Source organism: Haemaphysalis longicornis, unplaced genomic scaffold (assembly GCF_048455015.1).
Source record: "Haemaphysalis longicornis isolate Haplotype H1 unplaced genomic scaffold, Haemaphysalis longicornis Haplotype H1 scaffold_41, whole genome shotgun sequence".
NCBI lineage: Eukaryota > Metazoa > Arthropoda > Arachnida > Ixodida > Ixodidae > Haemaphysalis > Haemaphysalis longicornis.
Window position 1 is genome coordinate 1501365 of NW_027526365.1, and position 21202 is coordinate 1522566.

Sequence of the window (21202 nt, forward strand, 5' to 3'; positions counted from 1 at the left end):
CAATTCCCCACTACCCAAGCGTAAGGCAATTTCAGACGACTCCCAGTCTTCTCCCGCCCTGTCAGACAGAGAGGAAATGGTGAGAAAGCACCTTACCGCTATAGAAGGCTCATGTAAGCAGGCGCTCCTGGAGCAAAAGGCAGAATACTCCAACTTTTATCAAGCTGTGCAAGGCAATCTCTCCGTTGTTCAGGCCAGCATTGAAGAACTACGAACAGAACTGCACAATTACACGAGGGAAATTTTGCCTGTATTAACGCTTCCACGGCCCCTCCTGCGGTGAACCAGCCCCCTTATGACACCACGTATGAGCAACAATAAGGAGTTGCTCCGAATCTGGCAGTGGAATTGCAGAGGGTACTCAGGAAACGCCCCAATCTGCAGATGCTCATTCAGTCTACGGATTCACCCCCTGTAGTTATTGTCTTACAGGAAACAGGCACTGCGGTTAAGCTCCCGGGTTACAAGGCGTTCCAATGTATAACCAATCCAATGTATAACCAAACAATTTCATCGCCTTGGTAACAGACCTTCGTGCACAAAAGGCTGCAAAAAGGTCCACCATTGCTGTCTTCCTAGATACACAGGCAGCATTTGATAGTGTTTCCCACAAAGCAATTCGAAGGGAGGTGGCATTTGTAGGACTGCGAGGCCGAATGCAAGCCTGGCCCAGGTACAACCTAAAGGATCGGTATGTCTACATGACAACCAAAGACGGTGACACGACACGACATGCCATCAAGCAAGGTGTCCAACCAGGTGGCGTTCTGAGCTCGACATTGTTCAGTAATGCCTCATCCGCATCACAAAGGTATTACCTCAGGAAGTTCCCATCTCGCTGTATGCTGACGACACCTGCACCTGCACTTCGTGCAGGAACCGCAGAAACATACGAGCAAAAGTGGAGAAGGCGGTGTTCGCCATAGAAAAATACCTCAGCAGCTGCGGGCTGCTTCTGTCCCCTGAGAAGTGCGCTGCCATGGCATTCACCAAGCATGATGTATCTCGATACCTACTGGTGATAAATGGCGTGCAGATAGCCTATGTTTGCAATCACAAATTTCTAGGCATTACAATTGACACTTTGCTGTCCGGGGCTCCCAAATCAGGCGGTTGAAGGAGCGAGTTCTTTCATTCGTTCACGTTTTGCGGATGATGACAGGAAGCTCCTGGTGCTGCTCAGTGTCAGCCCTCTTGCAACGCTACTAAGCACTCTTCGTAGACCTCTTCCGATGTAGCCTTCCGGCTGTACATGCATTGTCCAGGACGAACTTAAATGTTTTGGAAGGCCTGCAAACTTGAGTACTGCGAACATGCCTGGGCCTTCCAAAATGCACCTTCACGATAGGAACCTTACGTTAGGCAACGTGCTTTTCTGCGACCACTCTCCATTCACAAGAATTTCTCCGTACTGGCCTTCGACATGTTTCTCGATGTTTTTCTCATCCACTGGCTGCCGCTTCTGCATCTCACGTGGTGCAAGTCCTGCCGTCTAGTTACCTCGAACCCAAGCTGCCTGCTACTCCACCGCGGTTGTACGTGGCATGTGTTGTGTGCACCACTGTACCTGGGATAGGCAAAAAAGTCGTCTACGCCCACATCGGCCTCGACATATTTTGTCCTGGAGCATATCCAAACCCGTTATTCAGACGACATATGCAAGTGTACACGGATGGATCTGTGACTTCGGCCTCTTCGGCAATCGGCGTATGGATTCTGTCTGCGGGATGGTCCATTTAAAAAGTTCAGCCAAAGAACATCCTGCACCGCCACTTAGCTAGCAGCTGTCACAGCAGCACTTCTTTACATAAGCGGAAGTCCTCTTGGCGGTGGGTGATTCCGATTGCCGGCCAGCCTTGCAGCTACTAAATAAACCGCCTAATTGTGGGAGCCGACTTGTCCGTGACATGAATTAAATATTTTAAAGTGCGGCGCACGAAGGACATAAAATTTTTCTTTAGTGGTTATCAGGTCATTCTGGTATAACGGGCAACACGATCCCCAATGCCGCCGCCAGAGAAGCCCACGACCTCGACTTCGCCGTTGGAATCCCGTTTTCAAAAGAAGATAGCAAAGAAGCGGCAATCGACATAGGATGGCAGCTCCAGCTGCTGGCTTGGCAGGATCACCTGAGAAGTTATGCGTCTCTGCATGTGATAGACCCTAAGTGCATTTTCCGGCATCCGCGGGGTTTACCAAAGAGCACTGGAGGCGTGCTACACCGGCTGCGACTTAACGTTGGGTACATCCGAAGCTTCTTGTTTAAGCTGTGCTGGGTAGAGTCGCAATTGTGTAAAGTGTGCTCTACTACCAACAACATTAGGCAGATTTTTTGCCATTGCCCGAGATATGCTAGTAAGCGGGCAAAAGCATCGAAGGCACTTGTGCGACTCCGACGTGGAGGTCCTCTACAACTCTCACACTTCCTTGGCCCCTGGCGAAATCGGGATGAGACAGGGCTGGGAACAAAAACTCTGCTTACTTTTCGTGCGAAAACAGGGCTAGAAGAGGTCCCGTGAACCCCCTGAACATGTACATTATATATGTGTGTGCAAAGCGCCCCCCTTTTTTTCCTTTTAATTTTCTTTCTTTATTTCCCCCTGTCATCCCACTGTGTTCACCCCATCTGGAGTAGCAAGCCCGGCCGTCATTGGGGCTGACCTCTTCAGCTTTCATCAAATGTTTTCTCTCTCTCTCCCACGCAGGAACTGAGAGAAATCGGTCAGAGATGTTTAAGTGTAAGCCGGTTTTCAGCCTGGGGGGATAAATTTATTTTTTTATGTTTTAAGGATTGAGGTATAGTGCCTTGAGGCTATTGGTGATAAAAGAAGTTCGTGACAGCTATATACATTCCTTATCATGCCATTGGTAACCTGGTCTAGCCTTGTTGCAGAGCCCGGTATAACTTCGAAAATAGCAAAACTAGCATTTTCTGCAGAAATATTTTTATATATTTCGGGGTTATCTAAGTCGGCGTAGGTTGCAGATGTATCAAGGGTGCCTTTAGGCAACTATGTGTATATTATTTTGTTGATGAGTGTTGCCCAAATGTTTTAACGATTTGAAATGTTGTAAGTTTACCTCAGGTATTGTTAGGCTTGGAATGACTGGGATTTGTTATAAGTTTCACTAAATCACGGGTGTGATGCATGCTTAGGTTTTCTTACATTGCATCTGAACTTCCGTCCCGCTTTACTTGTGCAAGGTGTGTAGCACGATTTTGTATTTGTTCTTGAAATGCGCCAAGTTCGCGCAAGAGTTTACAATTGTACTTACTGTTTCTCGGCCGATTGCGAAGGCTTTTGTGAGCCATCTGCAAATTTTGGAGGTGAGAGTAAATAATGTCTTGGGCATTTCATGTTGGGATATTTTTTGGACGCTTCTGTTTCTTGCAAGAGTTTTGGAGTCAAGCTTCGTATATCTATATGGTCTGCACCGTTTTGGGTGCCCAGATTCGCGAGTTTATTGGAATTCATCTGGAATTCGAATTCATCCCAGTTTAAGAGCCGCGTCTTTTCTACGTAGGCTTTTATTGCGCTCCTGAGTTCACGGTCGGTTTGCAGAATAATGTGATTGCCGATGAGAATATTGTCTGTTAAGGGATTCACACGACGGACATTTCGGCAGCCGGACCGGTTACGTCGAGTGTCGTCAGTAGGCAGTCCGGCTCAAAGAAGCATTCGTATGAAGGCTAAAGCAAGCAGACGACAGCGCGGACGAACAGAGCATACACTCCAAGCCTAAAATGGGGACAAACAAAGGCGTAGCGGCGGCCTCCATACGAGCGCTGCTCCGAGAAGAGAGGCATGGAGAGGCATAACACGCGTACCGCGGCCTTTGTTTTCCAGCGCCTCGCAAGTCAAAAACTTAAGGATCACCGGGAGGTTTTGTAGGCAGCAGGGTGTCGAAGCGGAACTGAACCGAACCGAAACGAAAACGGGAAGTGACCTGGTAGTGAAGTCGGAACTGAACCCGAACCCGAACCGATATTTTTTGAGGACGCTGAACCCGAACCGGAAATGAACCGAAAAAGAAATAACGGTTACCGGTTCATTCCGAAACGGTTGGACCCTTTGTTGTTGATATTGCACAGTCAATGTAATTCAGGCCTTTTTTTCTTTCACGTACCATCAACTTCGTACCCGCTCGCGCACTTTCCCCTCCAGACAATTGAACACTATCACGCTTTATGAAACCACAGGGGAAATGAATGAGCACCAATGTAGCAATGGTCTGTTGCTGCTGGAAGCGCGAGCGTAGTGCAAGCTGACCAAACTAAACGTCATTCTCCGCACTTGCATGGGATATAAAACGAATTTTCCCTTCCCAAGCTGCGACTGTATTGGAGCAATCAGGCTGCGGGAGTGCTCCTCCGCGCAACAGCGAAAGCCCACATCCAATGTCCGCAAACTTTTTGTATTTCATAATTTGTCTAAAAGGTCCGACACCTGCAAATGGGTAATACTTTACAAGTTCGACCGCAGGAGCTGCTCAGTGGCTAAGTCATTCGCTGCTGAACACAAGTGGTCTCGATCTCCCTCCCCACGACCGTTTTTCTGAAGTAGATGAAAATTGAGAACGACCGTGTATCGAGATATTGATCCACGTTTAATATCACCAGCTCGTTAAAATACGTCTTTCGGCCTGCAACATAAGCTGCGCCTCGGAGCAGAGATATAGCACGTGGCATCAAATGCGCCAGTTTTTTTTAATGTGTTTACACGGAAAACAACAAAAAAGGAAAGGCGAATCACGTTGTTTTAAAATACTAACCAAAAAGTAAGTAAAACCAAATACGTAAAAAAAAGCACCAAAACGTGGTTATTGCTCTATAAGTTTCTTTGCCCTGCCTTTCACATCCAAACCTGTTTTCAATGCGAATGAAGTAAGTTCCGTGGTCAGTTTTTGGGGACAGTGCAGTGGACAAGTTCCGTCTCATGAAAGTCGGCTTATCAACGTGTTATACAGCTTACAACGGGTTGGATTGCGTTCAGATGTCGCCGGGCCATGTTTGTTCAGAGATAAGTAAGGTGGGCTAATACAATTACATACGTCTGTAACAAGTGTTTTGTTAAGTAAGGTAAGAACGTAACGCTTTCCAGCAGTGCCCGACACCATGCGCCTCGAACTACAGCTTTCCTTGAAACTTGTGCCAGATGTTCCTTGCTATATCCCAATATTAGTTCTACGGGGCGTATGATTCGGCATTTCAGACACCGAAAATGCAATCCACCACTAGCCCGCGCGACGTCTGTGCTAGAAAAGAAGCATAAGATGGCGTATCTGTCGCAGTAAATTAAAAACTATGTACATGTGCGTTTAGGTGAGCGCATATTTATCGCCCAATAGGCCATTTTCATGTAGGGATCGGCAAATGCGCAACCACATCGGGCGCCATAACGTCGACAGATAGAAGGGCATGTAAAATAGTAAGAGCAACTATGAAAGCAAAGAAACAAAAACGCAAGCACTTAGTCATGTACCTTGGGTTTTATCCTTTCCTATTACCAGTCATTTGGCCCACTCACTGCTCTTCGTACTCATTGACGTCGGAGGAGAATTATATATTTATAAATTATCCGGGCAAGTTTCTGGGCATGATGCCGCTGCACACTTTTTGGTATCGTTATTACTCCCTGAACTAGAAAGAATATGTCCCAAGTTAGTCACTCGAATTGTGCTCCAGAAAATACCACAAGGTGATAGCCATCTTGCCCCCACTACAAGACAACAATTTACCATACCTTTCTTAAGAAAGGTGAAAGAAGCGCGAAAGCTTTTTGACATGCGTCAGAAGTGCGTCACAGCCTTCGCTGAAAGTGCGTGCAGCCGATCACAAAACCTTCAAATACCCAATTATCAAACGAAGACTGAACCCATGCGACTATTTTTCACACACTAACTAAACACATCTACGAACGCTGTAAAGCATCACCGATACGTAGTTTATGAGGTAAAGGCATACTATTGTACTCCCTACCATCGATGCGTGTATTCTCTTATCTAGAACCGTTCCTTTACCGGGGTTTTCACGCAACTGCTTAGACACAATGAAGGCCGGATCCACGCATGAGCCGTGTGCCAAGAACTCTTAGGGCTTTTCAGTCGACCAACCGGTCTATGGGGGCATGCATTAGTTTTGGAGGCAAAACACCACCGTTCCCTCTAAGAAAGCTCTCGCTTTAGAAATTTGGCTGTTTTTCAGCTTGCTTCACTGAAAACGCCGTCGAAAGGTGGCAGTAATCTGCCACTCCTGCCACGCATCTCCTTCCCCTCTCTCTGTGGCCACACCTCGCTCGTATCGTCGTGAATTGATGGAAGGTTTGTTTGATGCAATTCAACTTTCCAAACTGTTTCCTGCCCGTCAGCCATCGCTAGGGGCAGCGCTCATATTTGTTATTTTTCTGTTCCGCCTGGCACAGCATGACCTCTGTTCTGTTTCTTCTTGCTTTATCTCGCACGAGCTGGAGCCTATCTGCTCACACGTAACGCGTTATTGTTTGCACTTTCTAGAGTAAAAAGCAACGCAACATGTATCCTAGCCTAACAGCAGTTGAACCCCGGTTGTGCGCCCACGATTTTTACAACAACCCAGGCTTTTTGACGAACTAGTCGAGTCCTGCGAAACCTCCGAAGAAGCGATGCATTAAAAACGTCAGTTACCCCACACGATTTCATGCCTGACCCGCGTTATCCGCCGAACCACGTGAAGCACGCGAACGACCGGCGTACGCAATGAAACTGACGCGGGTCTGTTCTCCGGACCATGAGCCCGCTGAATCGGCTCCGCCTTACATAGCTATCTTCTCCGTCTCATTTTTCGATTCTCTCCCATACAGTAGCCGCCCGCTCCCTGCACAATCGATTTTCTCCTCTCTCGCTGGCGTCTGCTCTCGCTGCGCAGCGGTCGCAGGGGCAGTGCGCAGCGGTTATTCACTTATTCCATTCAGCAGTGAATCGCCAACGAGGTTACGCTGACAGGCTTAGGCTTACACATGGGTTTGTTGTGACCGTGTGTTTCATGATTCCACGAGGTGGCGGGCATCGCGCCAGTGGACTGTGGTAGAAGGTTTGTTTTAATACAGCTTGACTGGCACCTGGAGTTTAGTATTGTTTTCGCATTTACTTCTTTAAAGCAAAGCTTTCTACCTCTACCAGCCAACGATTCCTTCGTGGCGGGTGGGACAAGAAACTCTGAATGCGGACGGGGAGGTGGATGGAGGTTTTCACTCCCGCAGCACAGTGTAGGTGGGGCAGCGATAGGACGCTATTGCGCAGCGTTTCCCGCGCACAGCTGCCTGCTCGCACCGGCAGGCGCGTTGGAGGCACGGCTCTGCCGTGTGTTTTCTTCTTGTTACTCGCGTCGATGGCCGTCAGTGGTTCTGTGGTGGTAAAGGGCTCGTCCAGCTCCGAATTTTCGGGGCCCCCGTACTCCTTCTGGAGCGGAAACTGCCCTCGCTGTCTTGTCGCCGTTGCTCCTCAACCTGGCCCTACTGCCCCTGCCCAAGTTACTCCAAAAGATCGAAGGCGCAGACCACGCGTTCTACGCCGACGACATTACAGTGTGGAAGTCCCCAGCGGGTACTGAATCCTGGGTGGATAAAACCTTACAGAGGGCGGCGACCACCGTCGGCGAGTACGCCAATACCTGCGGGCTGAGCTGTGCCCCGCAGAAGTCGGAGCTGTTGAGGGTGCAGCAAGGCAGGCCAAAGAAGGAACCGCCGCTGAACGTGATCGTCATGATCGACGGCACAAAGATCGAGCCCACGCAGCATGTCCGCATCCTGGGCCTATTGCTGCTTGACAACGGCAAGGGCACTGCGGCCACGCACAAGATCAAGACCGTCTCCGAGCAGATCTCGAGCATGTTCACAAGCATCATTAAGAGGAACCGAGGAATCAAAGAAGACGATGGCCTGAAATTGGTGCAGGCGTTCATCGTGCCGCGCATCACTTACTCCGCCCCAGGACCGTGAAGCCCTAGAGAGGCTGGTCAGAAAGGCGACCGAGCTCGCCGTGGGAGTGCCCGTTCACTCTTCCACGCAGTAACTGCTGGGAATTGGCAGGCACAACACGGTGGATGAAATGGCGGAGGCCCACCTCTGTAACCAAATGATCAGACTATGTCAGATCGAGCACGGACGGGCCGTCCTGCGCAAGGTGGGATGGAGCATAGAATCGCAAGCAGACGCCGAGATATTACCTCCCGAGTGGAGGGACGTCGTAAAGGCCAAGCCCCTTCTAAGTAACATGCAGCCCGGGAAGAACGAAGGGAGGCGGTCCTCAAGGGCCAGGGCACCGGCCCGCCAGCTCGAAGAAGACCCCGACGTCATCTACGCGGGCGCGGCGCTCCCAAGTACAGAACCATGTGGCAATCACCACCATAGACACCGTGGTGACCTGCCCATCGGTCCGCACGACTCAATCGATCGAAGCGGAGGAAGTTGCCGTGGCCTTCGCGTTAACACATCCGAGGGCCGGCACTATAGTGATGGACTCTAAGAAGTCGTACGCCAGCTTCCGAAAAAGGAAAGTGTCCCCCGCGGCACATGGCATAGCCCATTGAATTCATGATCGTAAACAAATGCTCTCTGAGATGGACACTTAGACAGCGTCCTGTTTGGCCCACATACACGGACTTACATGACAACGGAATACTGTAAATCATGCCAATCGCACAACGAACTAAAGGCTGCGCATGGTTAACACCGCACTCACTTCTCCCTTTCCTCGGTTGATCCTTGTTATTAATAATGCAGCAGATATTTCATACTGTCTAAGCGAAGGCCCCCGAGGGGAGCCTTAGAGATCTTGTGGGTGCCGGCTCACTCGAAGGGGGAAGGAAACGAACTTAGCGACCACCACGCCCGAGAGTTGTCCACCCGGGCCGAGAACGATACCGCGCTGCTGACCCCGTCATGAGCTACAGAGAAATAACTGAAATGTACCGAGAGCGCAGATGCATTCCCCAGGTCTCACCTGCATTTGAGCCGAAAACAGCAGATCGTTATCCAAAGAATACAGGCGGGGTCACTAGAGCATCCAACACTTCTAAAAAGGTGTACCCGGACAGGTACGAGAGTACTTGCCCGTTCTGAAAGTGCAGACAAGGCAGGCTGGCACACATCATGGCGAGTGCGAGTCTCTTGAGATGCGCCCGCCACTCACCCCTATCCCCCCACCCGACCCCGGAGGGCGATGGGAGATGGTGTCTAGCCCCGACCTGCCGATCCAGCTCGCGCTTGCAGCCAGCGGCCAGGAGCTGCTAGACGCATATGGAACCGAGAACAGGGGTCCACCCCAACCGGTCCCTGAGTGCACTAGCCAATACCTTTATTGGGTTCAATAAAAGTTGATTCTCTCTCTTGTCGTCTGTTTTAGCGACGATTGTTGCTGGTGTGTTCCGGCGTGCTTAGCGTCCATTGTGCAGTTCCTCCGCACGGCTTGATTAACTTGTTCCACAGCACTTCCTGGCTAACTCGGAACCGACGGAATTAAAGGGAAGCTGAAGCGCTTTCCTAAAAAATTGAGTTAGGGGCACGTTTAATAGTTTCTTGCGCGCTGACTCCGAATATCACATTGAATTTTAGCGTGCATGAGTCCAAGCGGTATTTATCTTGCAAAATGCGCGGTCCCGCTTGAAAGACGCGCGCTTTTCGTCTTTTGACGCCCCTGATTGGTTGCTCCCGTCATGACGTCAAAGGAGGACACCCTTCAGCCGCTCGGCTTGTCGGAAGCATTGGGAACGATCGCACGGCAGCGGCGCTTGCTTTTTCGGCAATTTAGCTTGCAGTTTAATGTTCGCACATGGCTGCAAGTTTATTGTATAACTTCCCGTGCTGTTGGTTCAATTATCTTGGAGCTTAAATTTACTTTACACGACTGAGAATCCCAAAGCAGTGATTGTGGCGTCGGCTAGAGGGTTCGGTAAAAATATTTATGAATTAGGCAACCAGCATTGGGGGTTTCTATTTCTTATCTTAATATTAGGTACTGCCCGAACTGTTTGCTCCTATATACGAAACCCTTTATGCCGAAGATTAAGCGGCGTTTTATAAACAATCTACCAGCGAAAAGCACGTACGTGTGCACTGCGCGAAAAAATAGCGTTCATGCGCTGTAAACGTATATGCGAGACATGTGTGGCCGGTACACGCATAAACCAACAAGTGGACTCTGCTTCCGAATTTCCTTTGTTCGTTGTCGCCAACCCCAGCCCCGTTACTCATCCCCATACAGAAACCCACACGCGCGCGCGCGCGTCATTTGGGCAGCCGCGTTAAGGCGCCTCCGCAATCGCTAGCTGCACTTCGATGAGTGGCGTCTTACTGCTTGACATGCATTTATTCTGAAAACACTGTAGCATACTGGTGCCTGCGTAGCATTATCGGCTCTAGTAGAGCTTCAGTTTTGCGTGTGCGTTGCGCATTCTGCTACAATATTACGGCCCCCTCGTTATAATTAACACACCATTCGGACAAGGCAGGTACGTTGTAGATACGTTACCTTAGGTAACAATCACCAAAAGTTTGTGATAATGAATCGTTGGCCTGCTTCAGCATTTCCAGATTTAAGCATTTACCGCGCTAGTCGGACAAAGGCCGTATATATTTACTCTTTGCTCCTAATTTTTTTAGTCTCGCCGTAATATATATCAACGACAATTATTGGCGCACATTTGAGGTTCAGCGGCAACAAGTGCTTGCCAGGTTATAATATGCAGGCACACGGAATCTTGGGCAAAGAATTAGGCCCCCGTAGTCAACACAAATTCTGGCACGGTGGTGGTTCTTAGCGGTGTTTTTTCACTCCAGACAAATATTACCTTATCGTGGCATGTATACTTGCAAAATAAGTAATGTAATGGTCTTGGTGCTGTTACTCTGTAGGAATACATTTTACTTCTTAACCTGGCGAGAACTTTTATCAGGATTGGCCCCTTGTTTTAGTTTCGCCAGAAATTGGGTTTTTTAACACTGTTGTAAGCCCATAGGGAAAGAAAACCGACGCGTTTAACTAAACAAGTATTTCCTGAACAAATGTGACTTTGTTTCTGGAATGGTACGAAACACCCCCGGTCAAAGTACAACAGTGTTCCCCATCCTTCCTAAATCTAGAATCTAATGTCAACATTCAGGTACGTCGCATCAAAAAAAAAAAAAAAAACGCATTGGAGCGTTTTACAAAGTATCTAACGTAGTCTAGTATATTCTCTGCCATCAAGCACAGCCACCTCGGTTGTCGCTTCCGTATGTTATCAAACATCCCGGCGTGCATTATCCTGCATAGGAATACGGCATGGTAACGTATGCCTCGTTTGGCGTTCGTGCATACTTTTTGAACACGAAAATTGTACATATAAGTGCTGTCAACCCCAACCACGACAAGTATCATTCACAAGGAAACAAGGCGAAAAGAGCATGGCAGAGCCGGCTGATTCGGCCGGAAGTCCAGGTATGACGTTTTTCAGCCCGCTTTCGCCCGCGCTCTTCGGTCTCCCGGCATGGCGCGGCGAGATGGGGCGGGGCATCGGTCCACTTTTGTTTGCGCATTGCGCCCCTATATTGGATATATTGCGAAAATATTTCGTACACGGGAACTATTCAATGTGTACTTGCTGCTAGTCAAGTTTTATTTTAATTCTAAAACCGCTTCACCTTCCCTTTAATTAAGTGGTCGTACGGCATATATACGTCAAGGATTGATTTGGAGGGCGGGAAATCAAAATCTAGAGACCATATACAGATATCTGGCCGCTAGAGAAACGCTACCTTTTGTGCACTGCTTGCCACGAATGAGACTCCGTTTTCTAAACTGGTGAATACCAACTCGGTTATGTTTTACCAAGTATCACAGAAGGCGAAAGGAGCAACTGGTTCTGATCAATAGTGAATTTAAAAGTTCCGTCTGTTTTCTCGCAGTTCTCAAACTTACTAAACTAACTAGTTTAAAGCGGTATAAATGAGAATCACTAAGTTCACATGCCGAATCGTTTCGGTGTCTGCACTTGTGTCGCACGGTGGTGTAGCCCAAAGATAGATCTTCAGGTTGGCTAGGTTCTGTTGTCTCGCCCTTCGATAGACGCTCCTCTCCGTTTTCTCTCACTTCCTGCTCACGGCCGGGCTACAGGGGCGGCGTCCTCTGGCGCTCTAGCCCGGCCGTGCCCCACGCTCGTGCGTTCGGGACGCCACCCCCACGAATTACAGGTAATGGCTGGCAGAAACTCTGGTTTCGCTCTTTGTAAAGCCAAGTATGGGAATTCAATGGGCAATTCTTGTGGGTGTCGTTTAAAGCGTTGCTTTCCAACCACCTTTACAGCATGGATTGGATCCAATTTTTTAGTGATTTGGGTTTCCCAGGTTTGCACAGAAAAACATTGTAGTTTACATTGAAGTTCTTCAAGTCTTTAGCGCGAAACTGTGTTAACAGGCGTATTGTTGTTCAAATTCTACGATGGCAGCATTCTACGACGCTTTTCTACGGTTCCAAGAATGACGTATAATCGGGGTTCTACAGTAACAGAACATTATGTACTTACGTTTTGCCTCAAATCGCCTCAGGACTTGTTTGTGCTACGAAAGGTAGCCCAGCAATTACATGGAGCTGGTTGTGCTTGTATACACTCCTTTTTGATAAATTGTTTCAAGTTTACGCCGGAAGGCTGATTCGAGGGACAGGCATACAGACAGGCACAGGCAGATAAAAATTTCGACGTTTAAGTAGACCGTGTATTGCGACCTTCTTAAAATAGTGGTAATTCCGCTTTGCATGCGCGTGGTGAAAATTCCGCACGCTAAAATTTTAACGTGTTACTATACGCGCGTAATTAAAAAAAACCGCCTGTCTTTTTCATGACAGAAGCTATGTGCAGTTTATTTCTCCTTTGGCGCCTGCCCCCCTAAACTTCACCCTTATTACTTGTTACGTTTATATAATTTGTTTAATATCTTTTTATTCACGTAAAATACGATTGCAATGTTCAGATACACACAAATATTTGCAAAAGCGAATTCATGTAGGTCAACGTGTCGCAGTTTCTTTATTTACGAATCATTACTGCTATCATCAAATAATATTCTATTTTGCTCCGAAGTCCCGCTATTTTAAACCTTTTTGCAAGAGCGAAGGTTATTCACTGTGAACGCATTTGCATTTGTCGTGTGCGGCAGGTGTTATATGCTACGCATGATGTCAATGTTCCGTGCCTGTGTACAATTAGGGGCGTAGAGGAGTAAATAACAAATTGTAGTCCATGTCGTTGACGAAAAGCGTAACCAAGCTGTACCTTCGCAATGTTAACTACCACAACTCAGGCGTATCTGTTCAACTTGATGGTTTCTTTGAAATTTCTCTGACAGAGCATTTCCAAACAGGTCAAACGGGCGCTGTAACGACTGCAGACTCCCACTAGTTCTTGCCATGACCCGTCTCATTTCTAATCTTTGAACAGGCCTGCAGGACTACACTAAGTGCTTCCACTGCGATAGGGGCCTGTGCAACTGGGAAGCCTCGAACGACCCCTGGGAGGAACACGCCCGCCGGTTTCCCCGTTGCCAGTTTGTGCTGCTCAACAAGGGGGAGGCCTACGTCCAGCAGTGTCTGCAGAGGCGCCGCTCGCCCCTCAACTCGGTAAGAAGGGAGAGGGTGCCTCCTCACCTCCTCCTTCGCTTTTGTTGTCCTGTGGTACACCCTGCCTCACTTGTTTGTTGATGTACAGACAGAACATGGTCTTCGCCGAACTACCTATGACTACGATCGCGCAAAAGCAAACAAGCAGTGGGAACAAATTACGAAGTAGAACGCACTCTAAAAACGGAAATTTTATTGTTTCGAAAAACCACATATACATTTACAAAACGGCGCAACATAACGAAAATGCTTTACAGGGCACACAGCCACCATGGACAGACTTCGGACTGACTTCGGGGGGTATTGTGGAAGCGTTTTCTTTATTTTGTGGTACAAAACGTTTCTGTCAGTCAGCTATCCGTGGCTTTGTTTAATAAAAAAATGTCGCTGCTATCATCTTGTATCTAATGTCCGGAGTGGACATGGTTGGTGTGCGCACTGTAAAGGGTTTTCCGTGATGATGTTACGCACCTTTGTAGGTGTCTAGGTCATCGAAAAAATAAAATTTCATTCATTAAAGTGCGTTCGTTCTTGCGTTTTCTGTATAATCCCTGTTCGTTTGTATGCAGCTGCAACGATCTGGCTGCATACAGTTTCTACGGCGGTGTCGAATCAGCGTAAATTAAGCAACTGTACTTTTTCCAATGGTCATAGAGGACTAACGCATAGTGACAAGAGAGTCGTCTAAAGGGTTGTGGTAGCGATGACATACACTGGTTAGCTTTGCTGAGAAAGAACACGTAAGTGTCATGAATACAATTATTCTCAGCCGAAGGAGAAGAAAGCGGGCATAGGAAAGCCGCAATGGCACAATTAAAACAAATCATAGCCTTGGGAATGGGGATGACTATCAGAATTGGTTAGTCGTTGACATTTAGTGCGAACGGTAAGAATTCCTTTGTCGTCGCCTAATGCACGGATATTCCAAACTGCAGACACAATCTTAGATAATGCCAAATCAATGAACGTACAGTCACGGACAAATGAAATGCGAACACGAACCACGACTATGGCAGCATGCATCCGCTAAATATAATACCCAACATACCCGCCACTGACACTATACTACAATGAAACTGCAGGGGCCTCCCTCAACAACTCGGTAATCTTAACGAGCGCCTTAGTTTAGGGAGAGAGAGAGAATAAATTTTTTATTAGCAATAAAATTGGGGAATGGTGGCCTCATTTCAGAACCCCATTCGTGGAGGCCGCTGCGACGGCTCTATCAACCAACCGACGCCTGGGGAACAATACCCACTCCAGTAGCCATAGCTTTGCTGGAGCGGGTGTTGTTTCCCAGGTTATACTTTTTTTTATTTTGGGGAGGTGAGAACATGGAAAAAGAATTGGAAGAATTGGAATGGTGTCCTCATTTCGGAACCCTATTCATCGGGGAAGCTGTGACGGCAGGTTTTCTGAACTGTAACTGGACAGCACACTCTCCCACTGCTCATAAGATGGACGAGATATACCCTCTAACTTGGCGTTTTTCTGGCACCTCCATACCATATGGTAGAGCATGCCAGGTTGGCTACAAAACTGACAAAAGGCGGGGTACTGGGTCGGATGTGCAATTTTGTGAATTGGGGAAACATATTCGTTGGAAGCAGCCTGAGTAATCTCTCCTGGACTTTTCTCGAGGATTGGTGGGCCGCGGGTAATTACTGCGCTTGAACCTTTAATTCTGGCTGATCTCGTGGTTGGTGAACGGTGGGCTCGCAGCCTCTATCCCTCGCGGGGCCGGGCGGATGGCTATCGGGCAGTATTATGGGCGGTGTTATTGACCTAAAAAATCGAACGGGCTGTTGTCCACAGTATTTTGACTCGTCGGAGAAGCGGACGTTGAACTAGAATGTTCAAAGCAGATTTGAATATTTCCGTGCAGGCAATTTCGGGAGGCCTGTTGCGAATCTGTCATAACTGCATCTGCGGTCATCTGAGCGATGGCCAGGGCAATGGCAGCATCTTCTGCTTGGTCAGTGCTCGTGCAGGGTTCGACGTTGCGGTTGTCACAACGGCAGTCATCCGTCCCCTTATGGCAAAGCCTGCCACATGAGTATAGAGAGTGCGGTCCTTGTTGTACTCGGCCTTTCCGATTGCAGGAGATCTTGAATTTCTCCCGCCTCCACGGTGTACTAGATGCATGTTGCGTGGTATGGGCGCTACTGCAAGATTCGGTCCCTCTTCGATTGGCACATCCCGTTACCGATTCTCTGCAGGAGACGTCATTCCTAGTCTGTCTAGGAGGCTTCTCCCTATTATAGTTGACGACAATCTTTGTGGCTGGTTTGATAGATGAGCCTCAATGATTTCAGCCACTTTAATGTGAATATCCAGTTTTAAAAGTGCTTCATTCGATGTGCTTATGAAGAGCCCCAGAACCTGCTCATATACGTTTATGTTTACTGCATTCAATTTAGCTGTTTCAGTCCTACTGAGTATAGCATGTTGAAGGGAGTAAAGCCAGCCGGGATATCACAAAGGCCTCAGCGACCCGAAGTGTGTCCGCCTCTTTCATGCCCTTAAAATCTGCCATTATTCTTCAGAGCATATGCGTGACTTGCTCGGTAGTGCGCTTGAGCCGGCTGATAAGAACTGTGTTTTTGCTGTCCGCTTGGAAGAACATTCCCATGATCTTAATGTGAGGGGAAGGCCTGATAGTACGACCGTCCTAAACGATCTCAATGCTTAGGCATGCTACATTCCCATGTGCACCACTAGGAGCGCTGACTGTTGCTGTAAGCGAGAGAGGGCACAGCTCTTGCCGTATTCTTTCACTACCTCGGTGGCAAGATGTGAATGGTCCTGCATCTCCCCCACGCCAAGCACTTACCAGAGCAAATCGTTATATAGTCGGCATACAAGCCATGGGGCAGATCTGATATGACCCCTAATTTACTGGCGAGGCCAATGAGGGTGATATTGTTACGAGGTAGATATTGTCGTCTTGTAAAAATATTGAACAGTAGGGGCGACAGAACCGCTTCTTGTGGCATACCCCTCCCCCTGAGGTCGATGGGGTCCGAAGCTATGTCTCCAATCTTGATGACGGCTTTCCGTTAACAGAAAGACTCGGGCATAGTTGTAAATACGGTTCCCACATTTAGACCATTCAGGTTGACTAAAATAGCATGGTGGGTGACATTATCAAATGCCCCCTCAAGGTTGAGGGCCAGTACGGCTTTTAACATGTGGCGGCTGGCTTGCATCTTACCTTCTTTCAGTTGTAACATGATGTCATGAGTTGAAAGATGCGGCCTAAAGCCAAACATGTTGCATGGCAGTTTTCCTCGGATTTCTAGGTATTTCTGCATCCTCGTGAGGACAATCGGTTCCATAAGCTACCTCACCCAAGAAGTCAGAGAGATTGGATGCAGGTTTTAAATGTCTGGTTCCTCGTCAGGTTTGGGAATTAATCGCACTTCTGTGGTCTTCCATAAACATAAAGCGTGCGGGTCACGGGCTCTTCTCGGACGTGTACAATGCTGTGTCTCTGCAGAGATCCCTGACAACTTGTACGACAGGTTTCATTTTGGTGGCTTGGTTCATTTGCAGTTAGTTGGAAGTGGGAGCCGGGCTATTTTCGTAGCGACCATTATCCCATTCACCTCGACAATTCGTCTTTGCCCTATCTTCGCCTACGTCGCAAATGTCAAATCATCAGCTGGGATGAGTTTTGGAAGTACGTCGCTCAAATACCAACATCCAGAGAAGAGGCCTTGTCATTCCTACAACAGCCTCTTAACGTTTCCACAACTGTGGCCTGGGTTCACGAGAGCCGCCGTAACCGGGACTTGCGCCTCCTTTAACTATGGGCTCAGCGGTTCCAGACGTAATTGTCGGCTGGCCGAAATACCGCTTCTACAACTTGCCAGCTCCGCCTAACCCAACTCACAGCTGCCGCCCGTCGCCAAGAACGCCGGCAGTCCCGCCAGCTCTGGCTTGACACGTGCGCTTCGGTGGGGGCCCAGTCGACTTTTCATTCTACGGGATTTTCATTCTATGGAACTATCATCTCGACCACCGGACTCTGTTGCTTCAGCGTTTTTGAACTCCAAATAAATTTCATTGAAATTTGCTAATACTCTGGATCACACTTTATACCTTGATCTCTACACGCCTCCACCCGTCATGCTCCACCTATTGACCCTTCTCACAAGTGCCGCTATGCCTCCATCGGAAGCAGCAATTGACGGTATACTATCACCATTTACTATGGCATAATCAACCTCGGCAATTGACAGGGCTGGATACCACAGAAGTCGCGGCCCTGACGGAGTTACCTATGAATCCTTCAAGAATCTCGAAGAATCTTTTGTGGCTTACCGGTGTGGCTTACCGTTAAAATGCCCCAGCATGGCTTAACGTGGATGTTGTTACCATTCCGAAGCCCGTTAAACCAAGCACCGACATCCGCAACCTCCGGACAATCGCACTGACGGCCAACATTTGGAAGTTGCTGGAGCGAATGCTGGCGACACGCATTCAATGCAGGCTCGACGAGCATCATCTATACAACACATGCGGAAGGTTGTCTGGGCCACCTCCGCGAGATGAACCTCGTTGACGGCCGGTGCCACCATGGTCGGTCTGTGCTAGATATCGACGTCCACAAAGCATACGATCACCTGGGCCACACCACTCTCACCGACGTACTTAATCTCATTCACCTACCGTCACGCGTATGTGATTTAATCTCCTCCTACTTACAAAATCGGACCTTCTCCATTCGCCTCAACAAATCTCCCACTGGTTCAGTTCCGGTGCGTTGTGGTGTCCCTCAAGGCTCTGTCATGGACCCTTTGCTTTTTATAATGGCCGTGATCCCTTTTGCCTCGAGACTCGGCGCCACTCCGTGCATCTACGGCATTATATATGCCGACGACGTCACCGTCTGGTCGGTTCTCGAAAAGCTTCATCTCCAAGAGGGCACCCTGCAGGAGGCTCTGGATGACCCTAATTCCTGGTGCAGGTATCTGAGCCTCACCCTCTCCCCTACCAAAAAAAACAGCCTTACTGTGACCAACTCATGCGGCCATCACCGCTTAGCAGCTTCCTCTATCCGCCTTTTAGGGGCGAAGCTCCTCTTTCTCGGGCCCTGTCCCGTCACTCGTTGCTGCTGTATCCGGCACATTAATGATGATTGTGGCAGGATCCACCTAGGGATTGGCCAACCAAAGATTGGCCGAAGCGGTCAAAACGTTCAACGCGTTCATTGCTACCCAACAAGGAGGAGAGGAAGAAGAAGAGGTTGTCGTTCGTCGCCTGCGAGCTCAAGACACGTACCGGGGGTACGCGACACAAGACGGTCTGCAGAAGGCGACGGCCAAGGTGGTTTAAATGTCACACACCGTATTCGCGAACTTACCCATGGAGATTCTCATCGTCCCAAACAAGCCCTACAATATCACCACAAGCATCGACGTCGTCGACGGGCTTGTCAACAGAGCGGCGGTAAGCTTGACGTGTCGAGTCTTTATATGATGTGCGGGCGAATGTTTCATGGTTTTACCGATAAGCATTTTAGCGTCGCCCCTCTCATCATCATTCACTTCGTGGAAATGGCGGGATTTTTTATTCAAGGCACGCCTATACAACCAACCTCTACTCTGCCGGCCGGGGGCTTGGATTCACAGCTTCCAGTTCTGCGACACCTTGTATTCGCTCTGCCAAGCATAAAGCATCCCAATCGTTACACCTGTTGCTTCGAATTTCTCATAACTCCGGCAGTGCAACATCTAAGATGACGCGAATGCTGTTCCGAGTCATTCTTCAGCCCCGCGTAGTGTGTCAGGCTCAATTAAGCTGTCTCACAAAGTCTCGAATTTATGAATGATTCGGCGATGCGAGCAAGAACTGGTCTACCAGCCTTCACCCAAACCCTAATTCTCCAACAGGAAGCACAGATGGACACATTTGATAAATTGATTTGATCAGCTGGACACATTTGATAATTGGATTTGATCAGCGTCGTCAAGCCTGCCTCCAAAAGCAAACCTCCAAACCAGATGCCGCTGCTCTTGAAGCCCACATGACCAATTCACCACCCCACCGTTATCTAACAGTACCATAAGGCCACCATAGAAGTTTCAATTAACAGCTACGCGACCTGTTACGCGCATCCATCCCGAAATGGTAGGTGCACCAGTTCCACTTCCTATGGACAGCGCTGCCACTTCCTTTACGGTGATGTTCGTAGACGCCAGCGCATCAGATACTCTGCTCCCTACCACTGTAGGTTGCCCGAACATGGCTCCCAACCCTATTACGCGCATCTACGTTACGACGGATAAGTGGCCGTCCAACGAAGCCGAGCTCCTCGCAGTGGAGGATGCTCTGCTGCACGCAACTACACTTCCCATTCCGGCTTGAACCGAGTTTTCCGGCTACACTGATTAATCTGCTGCTGCCCGAAATCTTAGAGAAGCATTTACATAAAACAATCTTGTGTCACAAATCCAGGACATACCGGACATTTAGCCCTCCCGTGTTCACGTGTCACGGCGTCAACGAAACAGCCACCCTGGAATGCAGTCTACAGATATGGATACGCACCCGTGCGTGTGCAATATCCCGCTCCACTGGTACCTTCTCCAGCGGCTATTCGCAAAGCCAGTGTAAAGTAACTTATTCAGCACATTGCGCGCGCACTCATACCTCCGCGCGCTACGAATCTCCCTGGCACGTTGTCCCGCTTAGATGAGGTCCTGCTCCGACGATTTCGCTTTGCGGTGGCCCTCAGGCCGTCTGTGACGAGGGCCTGGCCACCACAGTAACAGGCTCCTTTTGTCTTGAAGTGACCCTTCTTCCCCGCTTTTGAGCAAGCTACAGCAGAGCATTTGGTATGAAGCTGCCCTGCCCTACAAAGTCTACACTCGTGCATTTTACCTCCTGCAGCCCGTGCTCCGGCCTTCCCCCGGACTTCGCCTCATGGACACAAGCTCCACATCAAGGCCCACTTTTCCTGTTTCTTCTGGAACCCGAATTCTAAATGTACATATAGTCGTTATGCTGATTACAAACTTCCACAATAAAAAAAGAAAATATGAACCAACACACGCTAATATTTGAGGAATTGAACGTATGCTGGAAGAAAAATAAAAAAAACCCCTCTTCGTGGAGGTCTAAGAATGGCGCGATATTTGTATATATGAAAAGCCACATTTCCCAAATTTGTTTTTGTAGCTAAACCGTAAGTCATTTCGACTTGCATGGAAAGAAATCACGCTGTTTGTTTTTCCTGTTTCATATTTTCTTGTTCGTGTTTCATTTGTCCCCAACAATAATCGGTATGACCGCATCGCTGCGCGATCTCCAATGTCTCCAAAGCGAAACGCGTAAATCCCTCCTTCTTGGTTGTGCCACATGCACACTGAAATCATCAACTCCAGACACAGGAGTAGACCATCCCAACTAACCCGCTGTTCAAGGACTGTACGAGGGCACCTGACCTCTTCTCCGGTGTTCTGAATTTGAAAGACTGCAAGACTACAAAGACTGGGGACTACAGAGTAGCCCCAGTCACCGGTGAGGAAAGAACCGAGCTGGTTTGGAAACGTCGAGTTTTCTTTTT

The 21202-nt window shown here is 48.6% G+C and overlaps 1 protein-coding gene across 1 annotated transcript in view; it reads left to right on the forward strand.

Moving 5' to 3' along the window:
• Positions 1–21202, forward strand: part of LOC144137589 (death-associated inhibitor of apoptosis 2-like) — a 176353-nt gene that overhangs the window by 118155 nt on the left and 36996 nt on the right. The window contains exon 12 of the mRNA XM_077669512.1: positions 13451–13629. Within this exon, the coding sequence (XP_077525638.1) occupies positions 13451–13629 (179 nt within the window). The remainder of the gene's footprint in view (positions 1–13450; positions 13630–21202) is intronic.